General features: G+C 40.1%; 1 protein-coding gene across 1 annotated transcript; it reads right to left on the bottom strand.

The window, feature by feature from the left end:
• Positions 1 to 2,784: 2,784 nt before the first annotated feature.
• On the bottom strand, positions 2,785 to 27,130 carry LOC118619229 (60S ribosomal protein L35-like). The gene is made up of 3 exons (XM_036245947.1): positions 26,725 to 27,130; positions 6,664 to 6,732; positions 2,785 to 2,967 (listed from the first exon to the last, which is right to left on the bottom strand). The coding sequence occupies exons 1-3, from the start codon at positions 27,103 to 27,105 to the stop codon at positions 2,785 to 2,787; spliced, it is 633 nt and encodes a 210-aa protein (XP_036101840.1). The 5' UTR covers positions 27,106 to 27,130.

The following is a 27,130-nucleotide window of genomic DNA, read 5'->3' as shown; positions in this document are numbered from 1 at the left end:
GCAGAGTTAAAAGCAAGGCCAGTGTCCAAAGTTTCCATGCCATTGTGGAGTTGCGTCCAGCACGGCATCAGATGAGTTGTAGTCCATCAGTCCATTGTGCGGGGTTCACATCACCATGAGCCATGTGGGCAAATGCAAGGGAGCACACCCCCTGCAACAAGAGAGGTAACCAAGAGAGAATAGAATTCCTTTGTTTATGAGCTTATGTATCTCAAATCTTCCCGTGCTTGCAGTGACCACACCTACTCTGGCCAATGACCTGTTCCCCGGTGTGACTGACAGGCAAGCACCTCTCCTCTGTCACCCAGACCACATTGGGCATGCGTCTAAACCTCAGCTTCCCTTTGCTCCTTCCCTGTTTTTAATACCTCGGTTATTACAACAATATCAATGATATGACGTGCTACCAGTACATGAAATTTTAAATTATGAGAAAAGGGTTTTTAAACCACTTTTCCTTTCCAGACAAATGAACAGAACTGGAAAAAAATATGAAACAAAACAGGGCGAGGGAAGTTGGTTACTGGCTCATATAACCAAATTGTTGACTAGTATAATAGTTTTAACTAGATCCAGAAGCTAGATCTCCTGGGGAGGGAGGAAAATATATTTACCCATAATGTTTCATGTTTTAAAAACCAGCCCCTTGCGGCTGGTTTAACACAGCCAGCTTTTCATGAGCAGCTACTGTGTCATGACTGTGGAGCCAGGTGCCGGCATCCTGCCGTCCAAAGCTCCCAGATAACTGACATGCGGCCAGTCATGGGGGCTAACATCTCAGACTCTCCAGAACAGCAGCCTCCCACTGGACTATCCAGACTGTGGGTTTGGGTTCAAAAACTGTGGTTCTCAGAAACTCTAAAAGTTTCGATGACAGAAGTTGACAAAACCAAGGTGCAAGCACAGAGAAGTGTGGTTGCTGGGTCGAGAGACCTCCCAGGAGAGACAGCATTCCACTGGGCCTCTGAGATTTCTGAGAGTCAGAGAGGATGGAGCATGTTCTAGGCAGAGAAGGGGGGCAGAAAGGCACGTTTAGGAGGGAATGCCAGGTGTGCAGCCAGGTAGGATCCCGTGCAGGGAGAGCCATGGGAGACAAGGCCACAGAGGGAAATGGAGCTGGGTGACCAGAGCCTTAAAGGCCTGACCCTAATGGACAACAAGAAACTGCCAGAGGTCAACAAAGGAATGGCATGTGATGTGTGGCCGTCTTTGGGAAGGGAATGAGACTGAAAGCACGAGACCTTCTCATAGCAGAGGGGAGAGAGACTAAGGCCTGAATTAGAGCAGGGGGTACGTTATGGAAAAGGGTTGACTCTGAGGGAGAACCAGTGGGTCCTGTGGATGCTAGGAATTTAGCATATAAGGGAGGGAGCTATATTAACAGAAAAAATTACCAGCACATACTCATAAACAGCTCTTATTGAACATTTTTTCTGGTAGTTTTCTGTAGAAAAATTTCTTCCAGATGATTGTACATCCTGTTCCATTTGAAACCATGGCCTATTTGGTCCCGTTCCAGGTGCCCAGGAGCACATGACTCACAACAGCCCTTCCTGCTTCCAGCACACAGTCCTCCTCACCACAGCTGAATTACCCATGGTGCTCGGGAGAAGAGAAAAATTGTCCTTGATTGGCTTCGAAGAGAGTCAAGGGAAAAGACTGCTGAGATGCTAAGATGGGAGGTCCTGAGGAAGAAGCTGGTGCTGAGAGCCTCCTGTCCACGGATGGCAGGGCCAGTTCCAGGAGTGCCAGGACAACCAGTTCTGTTCCACTGGCACCACCAGGAGGCAGAGCTGTGTGCAGGAAGGAAGCGCAAGATCAGGCTGGCACAGGGCCTCATCTTGTTCTGAAACACCTCGGTGGTTATCTCATTTTGTATCTCGGTTTCTTGGTGATGGCACTTATGCCGGGTGGGTAAGGTGACTGACTTGGAGCACTGCCATGGACAATGTGAGAGAGGATGTTGCCCTGGAGAAGGCATGCAGGGGCACCTGCACAGAGAACTTCTAACACATCATCCAGTTGGGCATGGTGATAATTGATTGAGGTTCTTCAGAAGCAGCTGCAGAGTTCTCATTTCCAAAGCCAGGTCATCTCGTCCTCTGCTGACTTCACATCTTGACTGAAGAAGAACTGTGCACTAGATGCCAAACACATATTCTTCACACATTCTTCCTGAAGAATGTGATTTATTCTAGCATTTTAAAAATCTGGTTCATCTCATCATCTGTTATTATATTTTTGTCATCATATATACTTAAACACATTTCTTTAGTGGGTTTAAAGTGCTTTTATTTTATTCCCTTAATAAATATTTACTTCAAGATGACAGCCAGATGGACTTCAGGTAGAAAAAAATAGTTTATCCTTTGAGCAAATTTATTATTGCTGAATTTTCTTATATACTGTCATAAAGGCCAGTCTCTTACCAAACATTAATTTTATGACTTTATTTGTACTTCACATGAATGTCAAACTCCAATTCACTTTTCTATCAACTCATGGACTGAATGGTTTTATTTCCCTTTGCAGAAAAGAAATGTTCTATTAGGCGTGAATTTATAGCAGGCTTAAAAGTTAGTTGGCTTACTAGAAGATTGACTCCAGGAAGAGGTGGCGGTAAAAAACAAATCGACTTCACGGTGGTACAAGACTATTAGTATTTTCAATTGTGGAATTTCCAGTGAAAACCTTAGATTTGTTATGTCTTTGTTTATTAACTGTATTCAAACTAACCATAATACCAAGTACCTCCTAATCTTCACTCGACCAAGTCTCAATATCTCATGTCCATCTCCCATCCTCATTCTGCTCCATATCTTGGGTAATGATGCCAGCAGGGATGGATGGAGTAGAAGCACCACAGTTACAAGGAGATCTCAGGGAGACGGTGTACACCCACTTGTGTTCAGCTGCTTTATATGTACCAGTGTCTCCAGAAGCATCTCTGAGCAGGCCCATGTAGATCTAAAATTGAATTTCATTTCTTCTTCTTAAACTAATCTTTCTGAACAGTTTCTCCAGCTGCAGACTTTTACATCATAGGGGCTAAAGTAACTTGTACTAAGAAGAATGAATAATATTTATTATTTTTAAAATGACGCTAGAAGGAGGAAAGATGGCTGAAGCCTAAGGAAGTTCCGTCCACTTGCTCCAAGCACAGGATCAGACTTGGGGCTAAACTGCATAACATTTAACTTTTAAAAAAATCCCTGAAAGTAAGCTGATTGGAAATACTGTGAGTGGGGAGCATGGAGAGGAGACAGGAGAAGATATGAAGTGGGTGAGAGAATACCCAAATGCTCAGTGCAGCTGGAAAGACAGAAAATGTGCAGCAGTACATCTCCTGCCTCCTGGAAGCAGGGGGACTCAGCCCCCCACAGAGATCCCCAAAATAGAGCAACAGAGAAGGGAAGGGGAGCCCACATAGCATCAAACAGTCATAATAAAGGTGATTAGACCCACAGCAGGGGACTCAGCACTATCTCAGAACGGCAGACCTGAGGAGGGGTCTCAGCAGATCACACAGCAGTGAATCTGAGGGGCCCAGAATTCACTGAAAGAACTTTGATGGTGGCTAGACACAGTCACATTCCTCCCCAACTTGAAGGAAGAGGAGGCATCTCTTCTTCCACCTCTGGAAGAGCTCTGGGCTGGACATTGGCACCCCAGTGGCAGGGCCTTGAGGAGTTGGGGATTCAGACATCTGGCCAGGTGAGAAAACTGGGCAAAAGCCTCGCCCACCGAGAGCCAGCCACACTGAAAGGTTAAAACCACTCAAGCCCTGGCCACTTTGGCTCAGCAGTTAGAGCATCGGCCCACAGACCAATGAGTTGCGAGTTCAATTCCAGTCAAGGGCACGTACCTCGGTTGCATTCCTCACTGGCCCTGGTCAGGTGTGGGAGGCAACCAGTCGATGTGGCTCTACCATGTCGATGTTTCTATCTGTCTCTCTCTTTCCCTCCCTCCTACTCTATCTGATAATAAGTAGAAAAATATCCTCAGGTGAGGAGTAAAAAAAGAAAAAAACACTCAAGACTGCTTTTGCTGTGTCCCATAGATTTTGGTTGGTGTGTGTTTATTTTCATTAGTTTCCAGGAAATTTTTTTATTCCTTCCTTGATCTCATTGGTAACCTATTCATTGTTTAATAACATGCTATTTAGTCTCCATGTGTTTGAATGTTTTGTAATTTATTTCTATTTTCATACCGTTGTGATCAGAGAAGATGTTTGATGTGATTTCAATATTCTTGAACTTGTTGAGATTTAGTTTGTGTCCTAGCATGTGGTCTATCTTTGAGAATGTCCAGTGTGAACTTGAGAAGAATATATATTCTGCAGCTTTGGGATGAAATGTTCTGTAAATAACAACTAAATGCAGCTGATCTAGTGTCTCATTTAGGGTCTTTCTTTCCTTGTTAATTTGGGTTTAGAAGGTCTATGCAGTGATGTCAGTAGGGTGTTACAGTCCCCTACTATAATTGTTTTGCTGTCAGTCTATCCCTTGAAGTCTTCCAGAAGTTTTTATATATATCTTGGTGCTCCTATATTGGATGCCTGTATGTTTACCTGGGCTATATCCTCTTGTTGGATTGATTCCTTTCATATTGTGTAATGACCTTCTTTGTCTCTTATTATGGCCTCGTTTTGAAGTTTATCTTATCAGATATGAGTAACGGATACTATACCAGCTTTTTTTTCATTTCTGTTTGTTTGGGAAAAAAATTTCCATCCCTTCGCTTTCATCCTGTGAGTCTTTTGTCCTGAAGTGTTTCTCTTGAACACAGCATATATATGGACCATGTTTTCTTATCCATTCAGCTACCCTAAGTCTTTTGTTTGAAGTATTTAAGCCACTTACATTTAAGGTTATTTTTCATAGGTATTTAATTTTGTTGTTGTTGTTGTTAATTCTTACCCAAGGTATTTTTCCATTAACTTTTAGATAGAGTGGAAAGGAGTAAAGGAGAGAAAGAGTAAGACAGAGAGAAAGAGAGACATTGATTAGCTGTCTTCTGCATGACCCTGGTGCTGGGGATCAAATCTGCAACCCAGGTTTATGTCCTAGACCAGGAATTGAACTTGTGACCCTTTAGTCTGTGGGAAAATGCTCTAACCACTGACCAAACTGGCCAGGGCTGTCATTTTAATTATTTATACATGTGTCGTCCCCCTCCTTTCATCTTCTTACAATAGTCTCTTTAGCATTTCTTGCAGTGCTGGTTTGAAGGAAGTAAATTCCTTTAGACTTACATTGTCTGCAGTGTTCCTTATTTCACCTTCAATTTTGAATGACAGCCTTGCTGGATAGAGTAGTCTTGGGTCAGTCCCTTGCTTTTCATTACTTTATATACTTCATGCCACTCCCTTCTGACCTGCAGTGTTTCTATTGAGAAATCAGCTGACAGTCTGATGGGAGCTCTCTTATAGGTAACTTTCTGACTCTCTCTTGCAACCTTTAAGATTATTTTTTTGTCTTTAATGTTCACCATTTCAATTGTGATGTGTCCAGGTGTGGGTCTTTTTGGTTCATCTTGATTGGGATTCTCTGTGTGACTTTTTCCTTCAACAGGTTAAAAAAGATTTCTGTAATTATTTCTTCAAACAGGTTCTTTATTCTTTTTTCTGATTCTTCTTCTCCTTCCAATAAAAATAAAAACAACCACTAGCATCAACGAAAAGATAAAAAGAAAAAAAAACTACACACACACACACACACACACACATACACACACAGAAGAATATTAGAAGATGTAAGACCAAAAGAGTTAGGAGAGGGAAAATAATAATAATAATAATTAGAAGAAGAAGAAGAAGAAGAAAAGAAGAAGAAGAAGAAAGCAAGAAGGCAAAGACCAGAAATAAGGTAAGCATAAAAAATAAAAGGTAGAAAATAATGACTGAAATGATAATTACAATAATAATTTTAGAAAGTAATAATGCTAAATTGAATAAGATATAGAATAGATGCCCTGGCCAGTTTGGCTTAGCGGTTAGAGCATCGACCTGTGGACTAGAGAGTCCTGCATTAGGTTCCCGCTAAGGGCATGTACCTCGGTTGCTGTTTGTCCTTGGCCCCAGTTGATGTGTCTCTCTCACATCAGTGTTTCTCTCTCTCTCTTCCTCTCTCTCTCCTTCCTGCTCTATCTGAAGATAAATGCAAAAATGTCCTCGGGTGAGGATAAAAATATATATATATATATCAGGAAAGAAAAAATTGGGAAAAGAAAAGAAGAAAATTAAATGAAAAATAAAAATTTAAAAAACACACATACCAAAACAACCACAAAAATAACATCAAAAACACCTTGGATCTGCTATTTATGGATCTCACTGGATTTTGCTCTGCTGTTGTTGGATCTGGCCCCTGAGTGTGGGTTCCTGTCCTCTTGAACAGTTCTGTGGTGCAGGCCAATGTGAATCACTGTCCCTGCCTTGTCCTAGGTGTCCTGGCTGAGGCCCTGTAGGATGTGGGTCTAGGTAGTCCTGTGAGCTGGGCTTCCCTAGCCCAGAGGCTGGGTCACCTTTGGGGCTCACCACATGTATGTATTTGTTCTGGGCTACTTTCCCTTCCCCCATGGCAAAGGCTCTATGGGGTATCAGGACACAAATTGAAACATGTGTGTTAGGGTTGGTGCCTGTAGCTTATAGGAGGAACAAACAGTCTCTTCCTCTCCTTCCAATGCTTCAGCTCTGCCTGTGTTGCTGTCACCCTTGGTCGCCATCCCAAGCTGGGGAGAATAGGAAAAAAGGAGAAAAAATTAAAAATAGACAATGCCCTACTTGGCTCTTTAATCTTTCAGCAAGGCTGGCTATCACTTGGGGGTTGGGGAGGCTTCTGCCCAGGTTCCCACCTGGCCAGACATCTGAATTCCCAACATCACCAGGACAAGCCCCTGGGATGCTGATTTCCAACCCAGAGCTGCTCCCCAGGTCAGGGCAGGGACTCCTCTTTTCTCAAGGTGGGGGGGGGGGCATGTCTTTTTTCCTAGGTGCTCTGGCTAGCCCCCCTCAAAGTTCTGTCAGCAAATATGTAGCCCCTCAGAGTCACTGTTGCATAATCCATTCAGACCCCTCTCAGGCGTGCCATTCCACTTTGGGGGCTCTCCGGCTCCCACAATCAGGGGAGCTTCCCAGGATGGTGTTGTAAACACACATTGGCTTTCAGCCTGGGATAGTGCTGAGTCCCCTGGTGAGCCAAATCACCTCTGATTCCCACTGTCCAGTGCTACTATGCTACATGGACTTCCCTTTCCTTCTCTGTTGCTCTCTTTTGGGGATCTCAGAGTGGGGCTGAGTCCCCCACTCCCAGGGGGCAAAAGCCGTGCTGCTGCAAGCTCCCTGTCATTCCAGCCACACTGCAGAGCTGCGTGAGTTCCCTCACCCACTTCCCGTCTCCTCCTGTCCCCTTGCCACACTCTTTGCTCGCAGTATTTCCAATCAGTATTTTCAGGTGGATTTTCAAGTTGAATGTTCTGCAGTCTAACCTCAAGTCAGTCTGTGCTTGGAGCAAGTGGACCTAAGCAAACTTCCTTAGGCTTCAATCATCTTGCCTCCCTCCTGAACCAGGCTTTTAAATCTTGGGTTAAATTATTGGCATTGCCCTGGCCAGTTTGGCTCAGCGGTTAAAGCATCGGCCTGCGGTCTGGAGAGACCCGGGTTCGGTTCCCGCTAAGGGCACGTACTTCGGTTGCAGTTTGTCCCCAGCCCTGGTTGGTCGTGCGGGTGGCAGCCACTCGATGTGTCCCTTCACGTCGATGTTTCTCTCTCTCTCTCTCTCCCTCCCACTCTATCTGTACAAAAAAAATGGAAAAATATCCTCGGGTGAGGCTAAAAAAAAAAAAAAATACAGAGTACCTAATTGGATAAGAATGCATGACTCATCTATATGTTCTTTATAAGAGACCTACCTCACAACAAAAGACTCACATAGGTTGAAAGTGAAGGGATGAAAAAAAAATTTCCAAGCAAATGGAAAGCAAAAAAAAAAAGCTGGTGTAGCAATACTCATATCTGACAAAATAGATTTCAAAATGAAGGCCATAACTAGAGACAAAGAAGGTCACTACATAATATTAAAAGGATCTATCCAACAGGAAGATATAACCTTGATAAACATATATGCACTGAATATAAGAGTACCAAAATATATTAAAATTTTTCTGGAGGACTTCAAAGGAGAAATTAACAGCAATACAATCATTGCAGGGGACTTCAACCCCCCCCCCCCCCCCATTGACACCACTGGATAGATCCTCTAGACAAAAAATTAGCAAGGAAACATAGACTCTAAATGAAGCACTAGACCAAGTGGATTTAATAGATGTCTATGGAGAATTATACCCCAAAACTACAGAATTCTCATTCTTCTCAAGTACACATGGGACATTCTCAAAGATAGACCACATGATAGGACACAAACTAAATCTCTACAAGTTCAAAAAGATTGAAATCATATAAAACATCTTTTCAGATCAAAATGGCATAAAACTAGAAATCAATTGCAACGAAAACATGCAAAGACATTTGAACACATGGAGGCTAAATAGCATGTTACTGAACAATGAATGGGTTACCGAGGAGATCAAGGAAGAAATTAAAAACTTCCTGGAAAGTAATGAAATGAACACACAACAACACTAAATCTATGGGATGCAGCAAAAGCAGTTCTGAGAAGGAAGTTCATAGCACTACAGGCCTACCTCAAGAAAGAAGAAAAAATTTTAATTGACTGTCTAACCTCACAACTTAAAGAATTTGAAAGAAAACCCCAGAGCAAGTAGAAGGAAGGAACTAGTAAAGATCAGAGCAGAAATAAATGACATAGAGACCAAAAAAACAATTCAAAAGTTCAATGAAACAAAGACCTGGTTTTTCGAAAAGATAAACAAGATTGATGGACCCTTAGCTAGACTCATCAAGAAACAAAGAGAGAGAACCCCAATGCACAAAATCAGAAATGAAAGAGGAGAAGTAACAACTGACACCACACAAATACAAAAGATCATTAAGAGCTACTATGAACAATTATATGGCAACAAATTTGACAATCTAAGCGAAATGGACAAATTTCTAGAAATACACAGTCTCCCAAAACTGGATGGGGAAGAGATAGAAAACTTGAACAGACCAATAACTACTAAGAAAATTGAATAGGTAATCAAGACTCTCCCAGCAAACAAAAGTCCAGGCCCAGATGGCTTCACGGGTGAGTTTTACCGAACATTCAAAGAAGAACTAACACCCATTCTTCACAAACTATTTCAAACAATTCAAGAAGAAAGAGGACTTCCAAACTTGTTTTATGAGGCCAGCATAATTCTAATTCCAAAACCAAAAAAAAAAGACACTACAGACAAAGAAAACTACAGGCCAATATCCCTGATGAACATAGACACCAAAATCCTGAACAAAATACTAGCAAATCGGATCCAGCAATACATCAAAAAAATTATTCACCATGACCAAGTGGGATTCATCCCAGGGAGGCATGGCTGGTACAATATTCGCAAATCAATAAATATGATATACCACATAAACAAAATGAAGAATAAAAACCACATGATCAGCCCTGGCCAGTTTGGGTCAGCGGTTGGAGTGTCGGCCTGCGGTACAGAGAGACCCAAGTTCGGTTCCCGCTAAGGGCACGTACCTCATTTGCAGTTTGTCCCCGGCCCTGGTTGGTCGTGCGGGTGGCAGCCACTCGATGTGTCCCTTCACATCGATTTTTCTCTCCCTCTCTCTCCCTCCCGCTCTATCTGAACAAAAAATGGAAAAATGTCCTCAGGTTAGGATAGGAAAAAAAAACAAAACACCACATGATCATATCAATAGATGCTGAAAAAGCATTCGACAAAATCCCACATCCATGCCCTGGCCGGATTGGCTCAGCGGTTAGAGCATCGGCCCGTGGTCTAGAGAGACCCGGGTTCAGTTCCCGCTAAGGGCACGTACCTCGGTTGCAGTTTGTCCCTGGCCCTGATTGGGTCGTGTGGATGGCAGCCACTAGATGTGTCCCTTTCACATCGCTATTTCTCTCTCTCCCTCGCTTCCTCTCTCTCCCTCCCACTCTATCTGAACAAAAAAAGAAAAAAAAAATCCCACATTTATTTCTGATAAAAATGCTCAGCAATGTGAGAATAGAGGGATCATATCTCAACATAATAAACGCCATATATGAAAGACCTACAGCCAACATCATACTCATTGGGCAGAAACTAAAACCATTTCCCTTAAAAACAGGAACAAGACAGGCATGTCCACTTTCGCCACTCTTATTAAAAATTATACTGGATGTCTTAGCCACAGCAATCAGACATGAAGAAAAAAATAAAAGGGATCCAAATTGGAAAGGAGGAAGTGAAACTGTCAATATTTGCAGATGACATAATATATTTTTTTTTTTTTATCCTCACCCGAGGATATTTTTCCATTTTTTGTACAGATAGAGTGGGAGGGAGAGAGAGGAAGGGAGAGAGAGAGAGAAACATCGACGTGAAGGGACACATCGAGTGGCTGCCACCCGCACGACCAACCAGGGCTGGGGACAAACTGCAACCGAAGTACGTGCCCTTAGCGGGAACCGAACCTGGGTCTCTCTGTACCGCAGGCCGACGCTTTAACCACTGAGCCAAACTGGCCAGGGCGCAGATGACATAATATTATACATAGAAAACCCTAAAGACTCCATCAAAAATCTACGAGAGTTAATAAATGAATTTGGCAAAGTAGCAGGATACAAAATTAATGTCAAGAAATCAGTGGTATTCTTATACACCAATGATGAACTCACAGAGAGAGAAACTGAAAAAACAATCCCATTTACCATCACGGCAAAAAAATTAAGATACCTAGGAATAAACTTAACCAAAGAAGTAAAGGACCTATTTGCAGAAAACTACAGGACATTGAAAAAAGAAATAGAGGAAGATATAAAAAAGTGGAAGCACATACCTTGTTCATGAACTGGAAGAATTAACATCATTAAAATGTCCATATTACCCAAAGCAATCTATAGATTCAATGCAATCCTCATCAAAATACCAATGACGTATTTCACAGAACTAGAACAAATACTTCAAAAGTTCATATGGAACCAAAAAAGACCCCAAAGAGCAATTGCAATCTTGAAAAAGAAGGACAAAGTCGGTGGGACCACAATACCAGATATCAGGTTATACCACAAAGCGACTGTAATCAAAATAGCCTGGTACTGGCACAAGAACAGGCATATAGTTCAGTGGAACAGAATAGAGAACCCAGAAATGGACCCAAGGCAATATGCTCAATTAATATTTGACAAAAGTGGCAAGAGCATACAGTGGAGTAAAGAGAGCCTCTTTAATAAATGGTATTGGGAAAATTGGACAGGTACATGCAATAAAATAAAACTAGACCATCAACTTACACCATACACAAAAATAAACTCAAAATGGATAAATGTGACTCATGAATTCATAAAAATTCTAGAAGATAATGTAGGCAACAAAATTTCCGACATCATACGCAGCAGAATTTTCACTGATACATCACCTAAGGCAACAGAAACAAAGGAGAAAATGAACACATGGGACTACATCAAACTCAAAAGCTTCTGCACAGCAAAAGATACAATCATCAAAATGGAAAGGCAACCCACTGTATGGGAGAGCATAATTGCCAATGATATATCAGATAAGGGGTTAATGTCTAATATATAGAGAGTGCTCATACAACTCAACAGAAGGAAGACAAAGAACCCAATTAAAAAATGGGCAGAGGACCTAAATAGACACCTCTCCAAACAGGACATACAAATGGCCAAGAGACACTTGAAGAAATGCTCAAAGTCACTAATCATCAGAGAGATGCAAATTTAAACAACAATGAGGTATCACCTCACACCTGCCAGAGTGGCTGCCATCAACAAATCATCAAACAAGTGTTGGCGAGGGTGTGGAGAAAAGGGGACTCTAGTACACTGCTGGTAGGAATGCAGACTGGTGCAGCCACTATGGAAAACAATATGGTGTTACCTCAAAAAATTAAAAATTGAACTCCCATTGACCCAGTGATCCCACTTCTAGGAATATACCCTAAGAAGCCTGAAACACCAATTAGAAAGAATATATGTACCCCCATGTTCATAGTGGCACTATTTACAATAGCTAAGATCTGGAAACAGCTTAAGGGTCCATATAAAAAAGCTGTGGTACATATACATAATGGAGGACTATGCAGCTGTAAGAAAGAAAGCTCTCTTATCTATTGAGACAACATTGAGGGACCTCGAAAGTATTATCCTAAGTGAAGCAAGTATTATCCTAAGTGAAAAGACAAATACCACATGATCTCACTTATATATGGAATATAATGAATATAACAGTCTGAGGAATAGGGTTGACCCAGAAACATGGAAGTAGGGTACAGACCGACAACCCTCAGAAGAGGGCTTGGTGGGGGGATGGAAGAAATAAACCACAGAACTTATATGCATGTGTGCATAACCAATGGACATGGACAACAAAGCTGGGGACGGGGCAGGGGGGGATGGTGAGGAGGGTGTCAATGGGGTAAAAAAGGAGAAACATCTGTATCAAAAATAAAATTAAAAAAAAGAAAAAAAATGCATTTGAAACCAGAGTAAAAGCTTATTATCACAGAGATAATTAACTGTGTTTTGGTGGTTTTTATAGGCAAATAAATTGTCTTAGAAGCACTGTTAATTTGTATTAACTCCTAAATGGAATTAATGTCTACTGGCCTTCACATCTTGCTATGGGAGCACCCTGCTCTCTAACTTGTAGTTTCTTTTTTTTTTTTAAAAAAAAACTCATCTTTATAGTTCAATATATTACAGATATTCCCTCCCTTTTTTCCCCATTGAGCCCCTCCTCCCCAATCCACCCCCCTCCTTCCTTCCCCACACTATTGTAGGTGTCCATTGGTTATGCATATATCCATAGTAGTTCTTTGGTTTATCTCATCTCGCCCGACCTCCCTCCCCACTTCTAACTTGTAGTTTCTTAATTGGGATCCATTCTCTTCCTTTGCATAGGGCAGGGTAATCTATCTCCAAGAAACTGCCAAGGTCAAAGTTATTGTAAACCCACACAAATTGCCACCCTCTCTTGCTTTCCAACACTATAATACAATTTTCTGAGCTAAATTAAGATGTCTTCATTTTTTTAAAAAGAGACAAATATTTTATATATTTGGAAGAAACATTTTCCTATTGCTATGTTCACTTCTTTAGCAGAATTTTGCATAAAAATAATTTTAATTTTTTAACTTATTTCTAGAAATAATTACATTTGCTTGTAAATCATTATTTGAGCCCTGGAGTCTTTTAAAAGCAATTAATATCTTAAACAATATTGTTAGAAATAAATTACAAATTATTATTGTTAGCTAGATTTTTTTCCCTGTTGCTGATGTCTTTCAAAGTTACATTTACAATTAAAAAGTTCTATGGACGTTGAGTTTAATATAAAGGTAAAATTTTAAAGATATTTTTAGAAATATAAAGAATAAAATAGCAGTCCTTGGGAATGTAACTGATATGTTCTTATCAAATTGGAGGTTGGACAACTCAGTGGATTAAAGCCTGGAGGATAGGATGTCTGGTTCCAGCTCTCACTGTGATGAGTGGTATCATCAACAATACTATGTCTTCAGGTGTTGTCACTTTCTCCAAACTGAACCAAACCACACCTTATCTTTGTGGATAATGTTCCTGCCATGGTCATATATGGCAAAGGACTCTTTTGGAATATTAAACCAAATGCCTACCTAGAGAAATTCAAAACAGAGCCTCCAAATGATTTTTATTCAGTCTCGATTCAAAAGGTAGCTGATACAAAAAACCACAAATTTCTGGTTGTTTATTTGTTTGTGTGTTTGTTTGTTTTAAGCAAGAACTTTAGGAAGATGAACAGCTGTCGACAGGAGTAAATCTGAGAAAGCAGAAACCTACGTTTTCCGTTGTCTCTTATTCTGAAAGACATAAGAACATAGAAAGGATTCATGAGCCAGTTACCATAAATATAAACTAAATCAATGTGGATTTTTTTATCCTGCCATCATAAAGTTGAGTTTTATTTGTTTACTTAAAAGAGCAAAGAGCATTCTTCTTTTATCGAAAGATTTATTAAAATAGTTACAAGGAATATTGATGTAGGACCAAGGATGATGGATATTTGCTTTAGGCAAACACACTTCTAAGCTTCTAATACAGAGGGGTATGTTTGCTTACTGAAAGTTGAATATGCTTAGTAGCTTGGAGTTACCCTGCCAACAATGACCTCATGGATCTTGCTGTACAAGAATAAATTATTGTGCAGATTGTCTTTAACTCAAGAAAATATCTGATGCACCCACATAACAAAAAATTATTTTGCAAGTAACATAAATAAGTGATCAACTGTTTTAACTGTAAAAGGTAATATAGAAATTCAAATTTCTATGACATACTGAATGTGAAAACTTTTTATAAAATATAAAATAATATATAAATGCAAGGTATTATCACTATTTTTAAACAGAGCTGGAAAATAAAAAATTTTAAGTAATGGTGACATATGTAAATGTAAAAAGGCAAATATTTTAAAGTTGATCTGGATGATTTTTATATTTGTGACTTAAGACATATAGATATTAATAATTGACACCGTTATTTGAGGAACATCACTGCTCTTAAAGTCCACTGGTAATTTTTCTTTTCATATCTACCCTGTAGGTTTTCCCTCCTCTCTCCTGACTCTTCCTCATTTCTCCACATGCCAGAATCCCCAAATTCCACCTTTCAGGAAAAAACTGAAATTTTCTGATTCTTCATTCTGCAGAGTACTCTAAACTTTAAAAAAATATATATACATGTTTTTATTGACTTTTTTAGAGAGAGAGGAAGGGAGAAAAAGATAGAAACATCTATGTGAGAGAGAAACACCCATTGGCTGCCTCCTGCAGGCCCCTACTGGGGATCGAGCCTGCAACCGGGGCATGTTCCTCTCAGTCCATGGGACTATGCTCAATCCACCGAGCCACAGTGGCCGGGCTAATTTTTCTTTATCTCAGTCATCCCCTCCCAGACAAGATGCAACCTGCTGTCGATGGGCCTGTCTCCCCCCAACTAATGCTGCTACAACCTCGTTGGCAGAAACAGAAGGGTACTAACGAGTATGCTTGGCCTTTGCGATTTCTCTAAGTAAACTGTGGTGGCTCACACTAATGGACCGCCTAATCTGATTTTGCAGGAATTCAGAGTGAGCCACCCAAGATGTGCCTCACTGGTGTGTGAAATATTTTGAGCTAAAAGCAATGGAGACCCTGTGGACCCCACTCCTTCCCTTAACTATCTAGATTAATTTAAAGTAGGGATCTGGCCCAGGATAAGAGTTATCACAAGAAATGACTTTTTATCTGTCTATATTGTAGGGCGAACTATTGATTACTGAACATGTGCTCTTCTTGCAATGACCTTCTGAACCCCAAGTTGCCTTACCTCAACCCTAACTCAAAATGTCATACTTCAATTTCCCTTTTTGTCTCTAAACCTCTCAGGTATGTGGGGTCTCTGACTCTCTCATCTGTGCGGGGTTCCCTTACATAGGTATGTCATTAAATTCAGTCATTTTCCCTTATTAATCTGTCTCATGTTTATTTGATTATTAGACCAGCTGAAAGAATTTTAAAAGTAGAAGAAAGTTTCTTCCTCCCCTTGACCTAGTGCTATAGAGGATCTGGTTGCAAGCAGAGAAGGAGGCAGGCAAAGCACAGGTCTGAGTGCAATTATCAGCTACTACCTTTTGATTAGAGTCACTCTGATGGAAGGAGAAGCCTCTTACAGCACTTCTTGGTGCTGGAGTAGTGACCTTAACAACAGGTCTCCCTCTAATTGGTCTAACAACAGGTCTCCAACACAACATTTTTCTTATGATAAAGAATAATGAAACTTTGCAGGCCAGAAGAGAGTGGCAAGAGATGTTCAAAGTGATGAAAAGCAACAACCTACAACCAAGATTACTCTATCCTGAAAAGCTATCATTTAGAACTGATGGACATATACAAAGTTTCCCAGACAAAAAAAACTAAAGGAGTTCATTACCACCAAGCCAGTATTATGTGAAATGTTGCAGGGTCTTCTTGAAGGAGAAGAACAAAAATATAAACAATAAAATGTCAATAAATACATATGTATCAACAATTGAATCTACAAACAAAGTGAGCAAGCAGAACAGAAACAGACTCACTGATACAGAGAACTTCTTGATGCTTGCCAAATGGGAGGGGGCAGAGGAATGGGTGAAAAAGATGAAGGAATTAAGAAGTACAAATTTGTTGTTAGACTGAGGAACCTCAAAAGGAAGGGAGGTCACAAGAGATAAACCAAAGAATTTATATGCATATATGCATAACCAATGGTCACAGACAACAGTGTGGGAAAATGCAGGAGTGGGTCAATAGGTGAAAAAGGAGGAACATCTGTAATACATTCAACAATAAAGAAAAGTTTAAAAAGAAAAAAAAAAGAATAATATAAGGAGCAAGTAAAAAAAAATATGTGATGAAAGTGAAACTTAATAAAGACACCAGAGAAATTTTTATAATTAGTTGTTTTTCATTGGTCGTGCATACATGCATGTAGGTTCAGTGGTTTATCTCTTCCTCCACAACGCACCCTGCCCCCGAGGCTTGTCAGCCTGTACCCCACCTCCATGTCTCTGGGTTAATTTTGTTCAGCAATTTGTTTGGTTCATTATATTCCACAATAAGTAAGATCATGTGATATTTGTCTTTCTCTGCTTGGCTTGTATCGCTTAAGATGATACTTTCCAGGTTCTTCCATGCCATCCAAAGGATAAGAGATCTTTCTTTCTTACCGCTGCATAGTATTCCATTGTATATATGTACCACAGCTTTTTAATCCACTCATCTACTGATGGACACTTGGGTTGTTTCCAGATCTTAGTTATTGTAAAAATAGCTGCTATGAACATAGGGGCACATATATTCTTTCTGATTGGTGTTTCAGGATTCTTAGGGTATATTTCTAGAAGTGGGATCACTGTGTCAAATGGAGGTTCAATTTTTAACTTTTTGAGGTAACACCATAGTGTTTTCCATAGTGGCTGCACCAGTCTGCATTCCCACCAGCAGTGCACTAGAGTACCCTTTTCTCCACACCCTCGCCAACACTTGTTGTTTGATGATTTATTGATGGCGGCCATTCTGACAGGTGTGAGGTGATACCTAATTGATGTTTTAATTTGCATCTCTCTGATGATTAGTGATGTTGAGCATTTCTTCATATGTCTCTTGGCCATTTGTATGTCCTGTTTGGAGAGGTGTCTGTTTAGGTCCTCTGCCCATTTTTTAATTGGGTTATTTGTCTTCCTTTTGTTGAGCTGTATGAGCACTCTATATATTTTGGAAATTAACCCTTTATCCAATGCATCATTGGTGATTACGGTCTTCCATATAGTGGGATCCCTTTCATAAACCACAGAACTTACATGCATGTATGCATGACCAATGAACATAGACAACAAAGCTTGGGGAGGAGCGGGGTGGAAGGGGAGGAGGGTGTCAATGGGGGAAAATGAGAAACATCTGTAACAAAAACAAATTAATAAATAAAAATTTTTGAAAAATAAAAAAGTAATAAAAAAAATAAATAAATTCTACATATTATACTATACATGTAGAATCAACAGAGAGGTTGCAATAAATGTAAAGTTTATATTAAAAAAATAGTTGCTTTTTGGAGGAATAAAACTACATAAAAAAAAGTAAAAGTCCTCAGGATTGACAAGTAGGAGGAAGCTATTTCATTATACTCCAGGAAACTATATAGGTTAGCCAGAGGTGGGGGTGGGGGTGGGGGAGGAAGTGGCAGAGAGGGAGCAAAAGCAGGGAGAGTACCCACCAACTATGGAGTAGTTTGTGTTCTTGTGACCACAGAAGTGAGGTAAGCTAAGAGCAGACACAACTGGAGTGGGACTCAATGAAACACAATGAGTCAGAGTCTAAATCTAAACTGTTCCACTCCTTGTTGCCTGGTTACATATGAGACCCTTTCATGATGTTAATGAACTATAATGAGGTGAGCCACAGAAATCAAAGTAAACAGTAATTACAGGCAGGGCTACACGGGGTCTGGTTGCTCCACCAGGGGAAACATTTGGGGAGGAGTTCAGTGGTAATTTGTCTCTTAGGAAAAGGAGGAAGGGGAAGGCTTTGACTTACTGAAACTGTACTTGAGAGAGCTACTGGATTCTGCTGATCTGCTCTTTGGAGGCTGGTGTGCTATAGCGTTGCAAATGCACATGGCCTCACCTGTTCTAATACCTGGCTCCACCATCTCAAGGGAAGCCTGGTCTGGGATAAGGCCAAAGTTCACACTCCTGGGGCCCAGGTGAAGTTGTCCTGGGTTCAGAGCAATGCAGGCATCACCCCAGAGGGCTGAGCCAAGCAGAAGAGATAGTTGGCCCCAGGACATGCCCCTAAACAGTGGCAGCAGCTACAAATTATTTCTTTTTTTAAGATATTTTTTCATTGATTTTTAGAGAGAGAAGAAAGGAGAGGGAGAGAGAGAAACATTGATGTGAGAGCAAAACATGGATTGGCTGCCTCCTGCACTCCCCCTACCGGGGATCAAGCTCACAACCCAGGCATGTGCCCTGACCAGGAATCGAACCAGTAACTTTTCAGTGCATGGGATGATGCCCAATCAACTGAGCCACACTGTCCAGGGCTATTTCACTTTTTTAATCACATCTTTTTCTTTCCGGCTACATGTATAGCCCAATATACACGTCTTCTATTTGTAGCTCTAATTTGACTGTCCAGAAATTCTCTGAGCTCTGTGTTTTCCTATTATAATGTTTTCAATCAGGCATTCCAATTACTTTAAGAGTAAGTAAAACTGCTTGTTTCAAGCAGAAAAATTTTCTCATTGTTTTTCCTAAATTAGAAAACTATTTACACCTCATTTATGGTGTGGTGGGAGATTACACAAAGCAAAGCAATTTTCTGCTAAATTTTACCATTTTCTTTGAAATTTCTGACATGTTAGGATAAGCACAATTTAAATTTATTCAGAGATCACATTTTAACATTAAGCAAATTGAAAACATCTAAAAAGATCTCTTAAATATTCCTCTCTTCTGTCAAAATTTTCAATCTGAAATATCAACCATTTACACTTGACTTTGAAAGATTTAAAGCACACAATCATTGTAATCTGCTTTTTTAATGCATAATGACACCAGCATGGAGTGGTCAGGATTTTCTACACATCCACATTTGGTATTTGTTAGATGCTAAGAGCATTCATGGATAGCCTCTTAGTAGATAGGTAAGGAATGGTTTTGAAAGCATTCAAAACATTATATTCCATTATACACACACACAAACACACACTACACCCTGTTAGAACTAAACAAATTCAACAAAGTTGCAGATTACAATATCAACACTTACCAATCAGTTGTGTCTCTATACACTAACAATGAGCAATCTGAAGAGCAAATTAAAGAAAAACAATTCCATTTGCAAAAGCATCAAGTAACAACAAAACAGTTAGAAATTAATTTAACCAAGGTGGCAAAAGACTTGTTCATTGAAAACTACAAAATGTTGTTGAAAGAAATTAAATAAGACATAAATAAATGTCAAGATACCCTGTGTTCATTGACTGGAAGACTTAATATTGTTAAGATGTCAATACTATCCAATGTAATTTACATATTCAATATAATCCAATCAAAATTCCAATGCTGTTTTTTGCAGAAATAAAAATTGATCCTACAATTTATATGGAATTGCAAGGAATTCTAAATAGCCAAAATAATTTTTAAAAGGGAAGAACAACCCTGAGGTCTCATACTTCCTGATTTCAAACTTATTACAAAGCTACAGTGATCAAAAGAGTGTTGTACTAGAATAGAGACAGATATGCCAATGTTATAAAATAGAAAGCCCAGAAATAAGCCTCACATGACAGTTGACAAGGGTACTAAGACCATTCGAAAGGGAAAAAATAGTCTTTTTAGCAATATGTCATCCTGTACACCATGGTGGGAATGTAAACTGGTGCAGCCACTGTGGAAAACAGTTCAGAGGTTTAGCAATATGATATGCACTACCATATGATCCAGCAATTCCACTTTTGGGTATTAATCTAAAGGAAACAAAATTATTATGTCAAAGAGATATAGTGTCTTGTGATAAATGAATGGATAAAGAAGATGTGAGATACACACACACACACACACACACACAGAGTGAAATATTATTCAGCCATAAAAAAGAAAATCTCATCATTTGTGACATGAATGAAACTGGAGGGCATTATGCTAAGTGAAACAAGCCAGGCAGAGAAAGACAAATACTGCATGCTATCACTTATATGTAAAATATTTTAAAAAATCAAACTCTAGAAACAGAATAAAATGATGATTACTAGGTACTAGGGTGAGGATGGGGAGGGAGAAAAAGGGAGAGGTTGGTAAAGGTACAAGCTTTCAGTTACAAATGAATAAGTGCTGAGGATCTAATGTCAAACATGGTAACTATAGTTGACAATACTGTTTTGTATAATTGATATTTGCTGAGACTAGAACTTAAGTATTCTTACCAGTAAAAGGTAAATATGTGAGGTAATTAATGTGTTAATTATAAAGGTTAAGTATAATGGTAATCCTTTTATAATGTATACATATGAAATCATCATATTGTATATTTTACAATTTTAATTGTCAGGTATAACTTAATAAAGCTTAAAAATTAAAAATAAAGGGGGAAGAAATTCTGTAATATGCTACCACATGGATGAACCTTAAGGCCATTATGCTAAGTGAGATAAACTAGTTACAAAAGACAAATACTATATGATTTCCACTTGTGTGAGGGGCCCAGAGGAGTCAAATTCATGGAGACAGGAAGTAGAATGGTAGGACATTCTTTCTACTATCTTGTAGGAAAAGGGAATGGGGAATTGCTGTTCATGGATACAGAGTTTCAGTTTTGCCAGATGAAAGAGGTCTGGAGAAGGATGATGGTGACGGTTGCACAAAAATGTGAATGTGCTTAATGCCACTGAATTGTATACTTAATAATGATTATGCTGGTAACTTTTATGTTATGTGTATTTCATGATAATTAAAAATAAAAATAAAATAAAAATTTTTCTTGTATTCCTTCTAAGCTAGAGTCCCTTAATGTGACTTTCTCTGAGGCCCTTTACTAATAAAACCAATAAATAATAATGCAACACAATATCTTCCTGTTGTAACCTGTGGATTGAGGAGCCAAAGGCCGATCAGCTGGTATTTCTGCATTTCTGCTCATTGATGCTACAGGGAAGCAGATTTTTGACTCAATGTGATCGTTAATATAAAAAAAAAAAAGTCAAAATCTAACACTAAAAGATTAATAGTACAAAGGATAAGATACACAAAAACAAGGCAAATAAATGAAAGTCACATTAAACCATAAAATTAGAAAAGTTTGGGGTGAGGAAGTAGGAGTAGAGGGTAAAGCTGGCTCAAGGATGCTGCCAAGGTTCCCATAACACCTGGCCTGAATCTCCAGGAATGAAAGATGGACTCCTGCCCTGGGAGCATGTTTCTTTGTAGCTCTTACTATGAGACCCAGAGCTTCTTCCTCCATTGAATCAAAGCAGTAACTGAATAAAATTAAAGATAACATCTGTGGGCACCATTTCTTGATGGTCACTATGTTAGAAACATTCTGAACTCTCCCATGTACCACTTATCCAGCCCTAACTCTAGCTCAGCACCCCAAAGCATAGAACAGACTAGCACAGAACAGCTGCTCAAAAAATAGTTGATAAATTGCATAACAATGCTCTGAGGTAAATGATGCTTTTATTATCACCAATTTATGGACAAGAACTCTGGGACTCAGAGAGGTTAAGCTGCATGTCAAAGTCACCCAGTAGTGGATCCACTGTTCTAGCTCCCAGATCCAGCTCTCTTTTTCTAAGTTCCCACAAAGTCATTTGTTTCCCATACAACTGTCAAAGGGATCCTGTAAGGATGTAAATTAGTTCAAGTTACTCCCCTGCCCTCAATCTGCCAAGGCTTCATTCCCACTTGCCATAAATCAAATGAAAAGTTCTCTCCCTGGCCAGGAGGCCCTGCACATGATATGCAGGTTTCCAGGCCCTGGCCATCCCCACTACTGCTCCCCATCCTTCAGCTCCACCCAGCAGGCCCCTGCATTCCCTGCACTCTGCCTGCAGTCTCCGCCAGATGTCCACGTGGACTGGACCTCCACTTAGTTCAGGATTCTTTTCCTACTTCACCTCCTCAGAGAGGCCTTTCCTGCTCAGTTTACCTAAAGAGGCATCACAAACAGTTTTTAGCCCCTCATTCTGCTTTATGTATCCCAAATTATGCTATATGTAACTTGCTTATTGGGTATTTCCCTCTCAGAATAGAAGTTCCATGAGTTCTGATACTTCTCATAGTTTGGTCACTGCATTCCCCAGAGCCTAATATTCAGCAAATGTTTACTAAGCTAATGAATGAATGAATGAATGAATGAATGAATGAATGAATGAAAAGCATACTCACTCCATTATTTGATTTTGAGGACAGCAGTTGGCTTCTGCCCAGGACAACTTCCTATAGCCACAAAACTTGTACAATTTGTTGTTTAAGCACAGAAAGTTATGTCTTAACAGATTTGTTGAATATGGAGTTTCTGCCTCTGCACACATATATACTACATCATACCATATACCATCCCACATACTACATACCATATGCTGTGTACCACATACTATATCATATTATACAATATACCATATACCATATTATACTATATACCATATCATCTACATCTCATCTCATACACAGAACAGTTCCTATACTTATGCTATTCCTGTGTCCTTCGCCTTCCTTTCTCAGCCCCCTTCGCTCCCTAACAGCTCAGATTCCCAGGCTTTACGCCCTTGGATAGGTGCGGGCTGAATTACCATAGGCCAGCTAACTAGGGCATCTCAGGGGAAGTTCTCACAGTTCAGGAATCCAAAAGATATTTTTAGGGTAGAGGACAGTAAATGGGAGAGAGCAGAGCTCAAAGGAGCCTGGGTCTCTCTTCTTTACTTCAGATCTTCTCTGGATTCAGGATTACTCTAACAATACCTTCCTCATTTGTAGTGTTGTTGTTTTGGGCTAAATATAAGAGTATGTCACTAGTAAGACTTCTCCAAGTGGAATGAATGACCAGGGGAAAAGCTGGATGGGGGGATTTTCTGCATCACGGGAAGCCACCAGGCAGGGCAGGACCAGCTAGCTCAACATGGTGTCAGGAGCAGGCTGGAGTGGATGAGCTTTAGGGGCACTAACATTGCTAAAATGTTCTAGTGTTTGCCCTGTTTAATTGACTGCAGCTGCTCTTTTACAGGCTACTAACCATTAACTACTAACTATGCACCAGGCATACAAGACCATCTCATAATGACCTTACTGGATCTTCTTGTTCTTGCCTCTATCGGTTAGCTTTGCTGCATAACAAATCTGCCAATACTTAGTGGCTTAAAACAATCACCATTTAGTTGTTCACAATTCTGAGGCTTAACATTTTGAACTAAGCTCAATTGAGACAGTCTCTACTCCATATGATGGTGGCTGTACTTACACATGTGTCTGCAAATCATGCTGCATAAGAGTTTTAATATGAATGGGAAGAATTTGTGACAGCATTTGCGATCTGCCATACTTCCATTGTCTCAGAACAATGTCACATCTACAAGGAATGTAAGTCCAACTGGCAAAAAGAAACATTAAATTGCACAGCACACAGCAGCAACATGTTCTAGAAATTCTTCTTACCCACCCAACTCCCTCAAGTTTCAAACTTCAATGCAACTTTCAAAGCCTATTTCTATCTTGCACCCAGAATTCCAGTCCATGCTGACTCTTCAATTCCTCATGTCTCTTCCCCACCTGCAACATTCCTCCTGCCTTCCAGATAGTTTTTCTATCTTTTCCCTTCTTCCTGGTAGATAGCTCCCCTTCACTCATGAGCCTAATCATCACCATAAGAAACCATGGCAGAGAAATGCAAACACAAAATCCCTAAGAGGAATCAGGAAGGGTGAGTGACTGCATACATTTGTTTGTCATATACAGAGAAGAACACTAAAGTCTACCAAGACCATCATTTTTTGTGATGATGACTTTCAGGTTCAGAGTCATACGGGGCCTGAAGGGGACTATGAGCCACTGCTTTTTCTCAGACCTTACATTGTTATTGAAGACTATTTAAACAGTTCCTCTGCCCTGTCAGATTGCAATTACCAAGTTTAAGTTTATTTATTGTGCTGTTTAAGTATCTCAGCTTGTGATATCTAAATGCTGTGGGGACATATTTTAAAAGATAGAAGATGATTGTAACTACTAATGACCAAATTCTGCTATGTGCCAGTCTTTATGTTAGATGCTTTGTATTTGACATTTAAATTCATTTTTCTTCCCAAAAATCCTTAAAAGAAGGCATTATTGCCCAGCTGGTGTGGCTCAGTGGATTGAGCGTCATCCCATGGACTGAGAGGTCCCGGTTCAATTCCTGGTCAGGGCACATGCCTGGGATGCGGGCTCGATCCCCAATAGAGGGCATGCAGGAGGCAGCCAATCAATGCTTCTCTCTCACATCGATGTTTTTATCTCTTTCTCTTCCTCTTTCTTTAAAAAAAATCAATAAAAACATATCTTTTAAAAAAGGAAGGCATTATTACTCCATTTTATACTCCATTATTATTCCACTGAGAATTGATGCTCAGGGAGTTCAAAGTCTCTGAGGGAGTGGGGTCCTCCTGGTTTTCAGTCCATGGTCCTGACCCTGCTGAGATCTGGCTTCTTTTGAGAGAATATGTTCTTGATGGTCAAAGGATGCTTGGTAAAGACTTGTCAGAGCCTTTGGATCCCTGCCAAAAAGGTTGTATGGGATGACCAAGGGAGCGCCAGGCCCCGAGCAGAGCAGGAATGAGGGAGTCAATGCTAGGCAGGTTTGTACTTTGGTGCAGAGTAGCATCTCTCAACATGTGATCTTTGGTTGCTGACAGTCCCTGGTGGTCTGCCAATTACTTCTGGGCAGCTTGACAGTTTTACAGAATAAGATCGTAGAAAGAATGTGTTTATATACATTTAAATTTTGAATGTAAAATTAATTATAATTTTCAAAGAAATTCCACGTATTCTAAAAAATTGCTTGGCTACAAGGACTGTTGGCCAGGTCATCTCAGCTGTCAGTTTATACTTTGTCCTTGTTAACAGAGTTTGATGTTATTTTGGTCATTTCTGTTCATTAAATTGGTACTGTCTCTTATTTCAATTGTGTCTTCCATCTACAATTCACAGATGTGGAGTAGTGGTTGAAAAGTAGCTAGCTCATCAAGTATAAAACTAGTATTAAAAATAATAATGCTAAAACAACTCAGATAACATCTCAAAACAAATTTGGAGCCTGACTTTGGTGAGAATGTGAAATGTGAATGTGTACGCACTAGAGCAAGAGGGTCTCCAGTGAGATAATGTTGCTTAGGGGCCAACACTGGAAAGTACAGATAGATGCTGTGCTATCTATTATCAACTCTGCCAAGGAAAAGCATGAAACCCCTGAAGCTGTCATATCAGTTTTAAGACCCTGAGATCCCTTTGGTAAGCTTAGTAAGTTCCCCTAGAAAAAGTTCAAAATAATAATAATTTATAACAAAAATACATTCTGGTGTTTATGCAGAGCAAAAAACGACTGAAACAGCAGAAAGCACATCTAAAGTTGCATTCGCCGTAGCAAAAACAAGTGCAAACCACAGGATTCCTGGGAAGCCTGGGGAAAATGCTAAAGTTAATAGCAAATATTCTCAGAAGGAAAAAGAAAAATGACTTGGAATCTGTTTTGTTTTTTTTTGTCAAAAGATACAGTAGCGGCCCAGAGCTGTCTCTCCTGTACAGAGCTGGAGGGCAAGGCAGGTGATGGTGGGGTGAAGAAAACCACGGGACATCTGGGAATGTTCCTCCTGCTTAATGACTTCGAAGGACAAGTTATGCTCTGTGATTTGTAAAGGAAAAAGCACTCTAATTTCAATATAGTTCTTATCAAGACCCTATGTACTTACACTTAAATCATCACAAGCTTTAAAATGATTTCTATAACTGGCCACTCTAATTTACTCACCAGAAAACTATTAAGAACTTTTAAACCATAGTGTGGGCCTTTCTGGCCAGGGGCTAGCGGAGGGTCACTAGATTCTTTTAGCTCTCCCTCGGAGGCTCGGTGGCAAGTTCTAGACTTTCTCTCGGAGTAAAGAAGGAACACTGTCAGCCTTCAGGGCTTGGCAGTTAGAAAAGGCAAGATATGCATGAAGTGCAGCAAATGAGAGAATGCCAGGCCCTTCTGAACTCATGGAATTGAGCAGGAAAAGGGAAAGAGGGGTACGGAAAAGGTGGAGAAAGCAGGCATTTGGGGTCTCCTGGTTTATCTTCCTTCTTTGCCGCCTCTTCTTTGAAACCAAGCTTCGGTTTCACAAATGATCTGTTTTAATACTGTATTTGTTTAATTTGCTGTTATGAAAATTTTGTCAGTAAAAATCAATTGCTTTTAAAATTAAAAGTCTTATTAAATACATATTATTTTTGAAAGTTAAAATTTCTAAGATAAAATACCAAACTAAAAAAAAATTTTTTTTTCCAGCCAGTTTGTGTTTTATTGACCCATGATGCGCAGGCCTTGCCCGCGTACTGCCGCAGCGGGTGTAGCCGCTCCTTCCGCTCCTGCTGCTTGGTTTTCAGGTTTTCTTCATGCTTGTTGAGCCCGTGGCACCTGGCACACGTTTTCTTGGGCCGCAGGTCCAAGGGCTTGTACTTCTTGCCCTTGTAGAACTTCCTGAGGTTCTCTTTCTGAGTCTGGTTAATGACGGTAAGAACACCGGCAATAGATTTGCGAACAACTCGGATCTTAGAAAGTTTGGAAGCCGCGCCGCCTGTCACTTTGGCGACGCGCAGCTGAGACAGCTCGACCTTCAGGTGGTCCAGCTGTTTGAGCAGCTCCTCCTTTTTCTTGCCCCGAAGGTCTCGAGCCTTAATTTTGGCCATTACTGCAAGCCGCTACGGCCGACGC

Source organism: Molossus molossus, unplaced genomic scaffold (genome assembly GCF_014108415.1).
Source record: "Molossus molossus isolate mMolMol1 unplaced genomic scaffold, mMolMol1.p scaffold_m16_p_6, whole genome shotgun sequence".
In the NCBI taxonomy this organism is placed as follows: domain Eukaryota; kingdom Metazoa; phylum Chordata; class Mammalia; order Chiroptera; family Molossidae; genus Molossus; species Molossus molossus.
The sequence above is the reverse complement of the archived record's forward strand: the minus strand, read 5'-3'. Positions and strand labels throughout refer to the sequence as shown.

Coding starts and splice junctions, on each gene's coding strand:
- LOC118619229 (XM_036245947.1), bottom strand. CDS start 27,105: ATGGCCAAAATTAAGGCTCGAGACCTTCGGGGCAAGAAAAAGGAGGAG. Junction 6,733..26,724: donor GCAAGGCCTGCGCATCATGG/GTCAATAAAACA, acceptor TATTCTCCCCAG/CTTGGGATGGCGACCAAGGG. Junction 2,968..6,663: donor TGGAAGGAGAGGAAGAGACT/GTTTGTTCCTCC, acceptor ATTCAATTTTAG/ATCTACATGGGCCTGCTCAG.